Here is a 6403-nt window from a genome sequence, read left to right on the forward strand (position 1 = left end):
GCGGCTGAATTTTGATGAAGGCAAAATTCTAGAGCCCCGTGTATTGTGCGATGTCAGTGCGCGTTAAAGAACCCCAGGTGGTCTAAATTTCCGGAGCCCTTCACTACGGAATCCCTCATAGCCTGAGTTGCTTCGGGACGTTAAACCCCAATAAACCAAACCATTATTAATAGGTACTGCTCGGTATATCCGGGTGCCTTGATACCTGTGGCAACTGTGTATATGTGTATTTTCATGTGACTAGTAATGAACCATGACTTATGATGTCTAGTGTCAATTAGCGTAGACCTTTATGGCATGATTGGTACACAGGTGTCGTGACGCTGTGGCAACTGTATATGTGTGTGTCATATTTCCACTCATGAAAAGACCGCAAGTGAAGGCAGCATGCCCTAAATGACGCATGCTATGTGTACCAATTCTGAATGTGCATGAGTCATAAGACCAGTCATGACTCTGACATAGACAAGAAGTGGCGTCACCAGATCGTAACTGCTGCCACTACAGCAGAAGGGCCCTCATCACCCAGGAAACGGCGTCGACCAAACCGTTAGCGACGTCAACATATATGAAATTCACGCTCAGGCGCCAACTGGACCCGTGCTATCGCAGCGTACACGGAATGAAACTGAGCATCTCTGAAGCTTTTGTTCAGCTCACACGTTAAACCTGCAAACTTAAAGCCAGTTAATATCACCGCGATATAAAGTGAGCAAATACATAGATTATCCCCATCAAAAAGAGCACCAGGTTCAATGAATATACGAATTTAACCTCTGAAACTTTGCACGAAGCCATAAGCATTATTTATATAGCAGCAAGAGGGGACGAGTGCTGATTACGATTATGTCTGTTACCATTCATTTTTCGGGCGCGCTATGCAACGATAACAGCTTAAATTGTTCAGTTGGTTAAGGCATTTTTTCTAAAAAAAGTCTTAGCACAGGGTGCTAAAAATATTTATATTCCGGTACGCTAAAACGCCAGTAAAAAAAAGAAGAGAAAAAATGGGCTGACTACCGCCCCGACTCGTGCCCTAAGTTGCAAAACCGCTTTACTGAAGCCCCATTCGAGATGCCGCTGCTGCCACAGGGCTCTAAGTGACACAAGAACTCTGTTTAAAATAGACAGAAACGGTATGCATTTTACTGGCAAAGGGTGATTGCAGCGGTGACATTTTAGCGATAAGACGGCAAGCTCATACTTTAAGCCTGTAATTAAACGCGTGATCAGCTACACGGATGGAGGGACTGTCCCAAGTTTCTTCTACATTAAAGACACGTTCTGAATCGAAACTGCTGTGCTATTCACACAACTGTACATACCCCTTACTTTATTTGTTTTTCTCGTCACTGCAAAATTGCTTCAGCAAGCATTTCGCATGCAGCGCGCGCAAATTTATTCACCTCAACAGGTGGATGGACAACCGTCGTTGAGCTTTCTTGCCTACTTTTTTTCTCTCCCCATCTATTTGCTTGCTTGACCGCTATGGGCCCAGAGCAGTATATAAAGACCTCCAATCACTACACACTTCAGCAGTACCGTGTCAACTGCAGAGGGTCCAAACCAGCGACAAATATGTTTGCCGTAAGTGCCGAGATACCGCTGCATGCCTTTTAAATGCAGAAGCAATGTTGTATGCTTTTTACTGATAGATTTATTTATTTGAATTAGCACTCTTTGCATGAGCATACTACATATGCGCACGATGACAATAGAATGCTTATGTATTGAAATATGAGTGACAAAATGCAAATATAAAATTATATTATATTTTAAGGAAAACTAAATTGCCTGAGCAGGAGATGAGTTGCCCAGCGGCCGTTTCCTAAGATCCTGTTTCTAGTGTATTCGAAGGCCGCCGCACTGATAACATCTGAGATTACATACATAGCTAGGAAAAGGACTTTCCACCTTTCTCCTCTCTTGTTTCTGAACAGCTGCTCAACTGATAAAAATGTTTCCCAATTTCTCATTACAATGCAGGTAATCTCGAAACTGCGACTTTTCGATGTTTTCAAACAAGCAGTTCTGCTCATTATTTGAGAGACAGCCACAAGATGGATTGTATATAGAAACCGTGAAGGGCATATAAAACACATCGTAGAGCATTACAGGAGGAAGAAATAGGTGTTTAGGCCTTTGTCCCTAACAATGAAATTCGAATCAGTTTCCTTGATAAAACAGTAGCAGCAGCGCAATGGGTTCCATTTTTTTTTTTTTGCAACCCACTGGGATTCTCAACAAGCTTTTAGACACATTTCGTGTTGATGTTCAGAATCGTATTAACCTAATTATGTGTCTAAAATATTGTTAAAAATGTTCCTTTCTTTTAATAATTCTTATATTATCCGCCCCTTTGATCCCCAAACCATGACCCCTTCACAATGAAGCATGCCAGTGTTTTTGAACTCTTGCCAAAATCTGATTTTTTTTAGCAAAGAGCTTTATCACTCTTACCTTCTTTTCCTTCCAGTTCCGTGCAAGCCTCCTTCTGGCCCTTGTGGCTAGCGCTCTGAGCCACCCGGTCGTCACCGCGGGCTTTGGTGTGCTTCCAGGAACTCCTCTCGGTGCTTACCTTGGCGCTCCAGCCTTCCCCACCCTGGCTGCGCCAGCAGCCGTGGCGTACCATGCCGCTCCAGCCGTCGCTGCTGTTGCTCCAGCTGTTACTCGCGTCGACACCTACCATGCTGCACCTGCTGTCGCTACCATTGCTGCTGCCCCTGTTGTGGCCGCTGCCGCTCCAGCCACCGTCACCAAGGTTGACACTTACCATGCCGCTCCAGCCGTTACTAAAGTGACCAGTGTTGAGACCGCTCCGGCCGTAGCCACTGTTGCTGCCGCTCCAGTCGTCGCAAAGGTCGCCACCGTTCAGGCGGCCCCAGCCGTTACCCGGGTTGACACCTACCACTCCGCTTCTGCCGTAGCAACCGTTGCCGCTGCACCAGCCGTCACGAAGGTCGCCACAGTCCAGGCTGCTCCAGGTGTTACCCGCGTCGACACCTACCACACTGCTCCTGCTGTTGCTACCGTTGCCGCTGCCCCAGTCGTGGCCGCTGCACCGGCTGTGACCAGGGTTGCAACCGTTTCCCACGCTGTTCCTGCTGTCGCCGCCTACCACGCTGCTCCAGTGTTGGCCGCTCCTGCTTACGGTTACGGCGTTGGAACCCTCGGCTACGGCTTGGGCAACTTCGGCTACGGCTATGGCCTTGGGACCTATGGCCTTAACTACGGCTACGGCCTTGGCAGTCCCTTCCACAACACAAACCTCCTCCTGCGTAAGAAGAAGTGTAAGTAACAAAATGTACTTTCTGCTTTCTTTTGTGCTCGGATTGTCGCGATCAAACGTCGGTAACGCAGGAGCTCATGTGTCATTTTTTTTACGATAAATTAGAACTCGCACAACCTAAGATGGTGTTATTGCAATATGGTCTTTCTTCTGGCTGTGAAGGATGCGCGTTTTTTTTTTGAGTACCAGTGACCGCGCATTACATATGATGTAATGGGAAAAGGACGATGGGAAGCTGCGCTTCTGGAAGGAAGTTCTCGCAAGGTTAATACACTGATCAGCTTTGCCTGCTTATCATAGCCCGTAATAACTTTAGTATGGTTACGTTCTATGCGATAGGTAGGATTGCATACATAGTCAGAACATCATCATCAGCCTGAGTATGCTCTCTGCAGGGCAAATGCCTCTCCCATGTCTCTCTAATTAACCCTGTGCTTTGCCAGCTGCGGCCACCGTATCCTCGCAAACTTCTTAATCTCACCGCCCACCTAATGTTCTGCCACCTCGGTTACGCTTGCCTTCCCTTGGAATCCACTCTGTCACCCTTAAGGACCAGCGGTTATCTTGCCTCCGCAATACATGCCCTGTCCAAGCCCACTTCTTCCTCTTGATTTCGACTAGCATGCCATTAACTCGCATGTGAGATCCCACTCGAGATGAGCTTACGAGAAACGTTCACGAGATGCGCTTATTTGCGCCGTACGAAACTATTTAGTGTTGTTTCTATGAACTAGACGACGAAACGAAACTAAGTAGTCTCAGACGAACAATAACAATAATTTTGCGTAGTAATTTCCCCCAGATTAATATCCAGAGACTTATTGTTTCGCATGATTTCACCCTGCGCTTTACTCAAACTGAGAAGCTTAAGCTAAAGAACTACAGATCCTTTCCTGCGAAAGATCACTGTGAAATCTGCGTGTTTGACAGTAATCTCGTACTTTTTTCGCAGGAACTGATTCACTCCCGCAAGAAACATGGCTGCTTTGGAGATTCCATCGCTCCTCAAGACGGTATTTTTAATAAACAACATTTAGGGAAAAATTGGTCCGTCATTTTCTTTTTCAAATCGTAATGGGGCACATGCCGTTTATCCCAGTTGATTAACTAATTAATTAATTAATTAATTAATTAATTAATTAATTGATTGATTGATTGATTTATCGATTGATTGATTGATTGCAAACTTTATTTAAACAATGGCAATTACTGGAGCCTTGGATGGTGCACCTATTCTGGCAGCCCACTGGCCTGGCCGCTTAGTCGCGAGTGTGAGTGAATGAAAAACTTTATTGAGCTCTAGATTCGCTGGTATTGCGCGGTATTCAAATGCCTTCGTCCATTTTCGTGCACAACGGTAGGCTGCCCTTAGTCCAGGACTCCGCTGGGTGCTGCTGCCAATTGTGCTCGCCGAATCAGACCTTCTTGGTAGACCCGGCGATCGCTCTAGAGCACTCCCTCTCAGTGCTCCGCACTCGGTTTTGGTACAACGGTACCACGTCTACCTTCTGGCATGCCCACGTTATGTGGTACAGCGTGGGCGTTTCTTGGCACCAGGGGCATTTGTCATTGTATTGCGTGGGATACATTTTGCTGAGTACGTTTAGGTTCTTCTACGGGTACGTTTGTGGCTGCCTCCACGCGACAGAGTTCTCTCTGCTAAGGGAGTTGTGCTGTAGTGGACACCGCTGCCTGCAGCCCTTGTAGTCTTCTAGTATAGCCGAATAGTCTTGGGGTACAGATTCCGTCCCCTCGAGGTCGCCTACGTTGAATGCTCGGTAATAAGTGTACCTTCGAGCCGTCGCGAACCTCCCTAGCCTGGGTTACACATTCACTGCAGGATTTCCCATAGTACCCCATTTCTTCTCTCCACGCCTCCTGATTTTAATGGTATATCGCTGCCGCGTCCTCGTAACTCCAGTACAATAATCTTTGTGATGCCGTGCGTATCTGCCTTTGCAATGTTTTTATATTATCTGAAAATTTAAAATCCTATGCTGTTGGTACGCCTAAAATTGACGATATCATGAGCTGACAGTTACGAGAAAAAGCAAACTTGAACTTCTGCTCCTCGCCTAAGCAGCATCTTGTGCACTTATGCAGGTCCTAAATGACAGCCCAGAGATGTTCCAAGGGCACCGCTCCATGCAATTCACCTGTAAAAGTTTGTTCCGCAGTTCTTTTAAAACTCACTGTTTCAGCGGGATGGGGATGCAGATACGGTATTTTATGATTTTTCCTAGTGGCTTTAAGGGTAACTGGCCCTATACGCCACCTCATCGTTTTAGCATGTTAGCCCCATAATGGGCCGTAAATATATAATGAACATTCCAGCCCCTTATTAACTGGGCGATAATATCTTCGACTTCTCTTTATGACCTTCATTTCTCTATATGCCTGGCTCCCTCAAAGAAAACATCGAGTACAGGAAACGCAGTTTCCATGGTGCTAAAGAGAATTGTGGAGCGTGCCAAAAACAGCTTCCTAGGGCGGTGACAGCTCACCCCATTAATAATGGACGAATGCATTCACCGGCTATATTTTCACTTTGTCTCTCTTTCTCTCCGTCGAAAACACGAGGAAATCACTAGGTCCCACTTCATCACTGTCTCTGCAACGTGCAGAATGAACGGAGTTGAAAGAAACAGATTCGAAAAAAACAGATTGCGAGATTACAAACATTTTCGCCGAAGCGATGGCTGCCGCCAGAGATACCCCGAATGCCAGGCAGGCCAATATCGTAGATAGATGTACCTTCGATGCTATCTTCCGATACTTTTTGCGTGTTGATGTTAGCCATCGCTTGCGAAAATTGAAATTATCGATATCGAAAGCACATTTTTTAGACCATCGTGTATTTTAACGATACCCGATATTCAAAACAATGAGCGGTGAATCTCTCAAGGCTTTTGTAGGTTAGACTTTTTGGCCAGCGGTGCTCGATCAAGTATTAGTTCATTGAAAAGGGAAGGGAGTAGAATCAGGAATATTCGATGCCAATGCCGTTGGCCTGGTCAATCTTCTTTTTCACCTACGTTATTTTTCTCAGATAGAGGTCGTTACACTTCTGCCCACTCTGTGACAGAAGGGATGGAGACAGGCTCACGGATGTGT

The 6403-nt window shown here is 46.0% G+C and overlaps 1 protein-coding gene across 1 annotated transcript; it reads left to right on the forward strand.

Annotated features, from left to right (window-relative positions):
* The first annotated feature begins 1488 nt into the window (after positions 1 to 1488).
* LOC149363335 (uncharacterized) lies at positions 1489 to 5403 on the forward strand. Its single transcript, XM_089568461.1, has 4 exons — positions 1489 to 1587; positions 2477 to 2725; positions 2861 to 3290; positions 5393 to 5403. The coding sequence occupies exons 1-4, from the start codon at positions 1489 to 1491 to the stop codon at positions 5401 to 5403; spliced, it is 789 nt and encodes a 262-aa protein (XP_089424587.1).
* Positions 5404 to 6403: the final 1000 nt, after the last annotated feature.

The sequence above is a fragment of the Amblyomma mixtum genome, chromosome 2, assembly GCF_055824585.1.
Source record: "Amblyomma mixtum isolate Tamu chromosome 2, ASM5582458v1, whole genome shotgun sequence".
Lineage (NCBI taxonomy): Eukaryota > Metazoa > Arthropoda > Arachnida > Ixodida > Ixodidae > Amblyomma > Amblyomma mixtum.

Bases quoted from the DNA above. Each gene is read 5' to 3' on its own strand.
- LOC149363335 (XM_089568461.1), top strand. From the start codon at position 1,489: ATGGGCCCAGAGCAGTATATAAAGACCTCCAATCACTACACACTTCAG. The intron at 1,588-2,476 runs GTAAGTGCCGAG...TTTTCCTTCCAG, and splicing joins CAGCGACAAATATGTTTGCC to TTCCGTGCAAGCCTCCTTCT. The intron at 2,726-2,860 runs GTTGTGGCCGCT...GTCGTCGCAAAG, and splicing joins CTACCATTGCTGCTGCCCCT to GTCGCCACCGTTCAGGCGGC.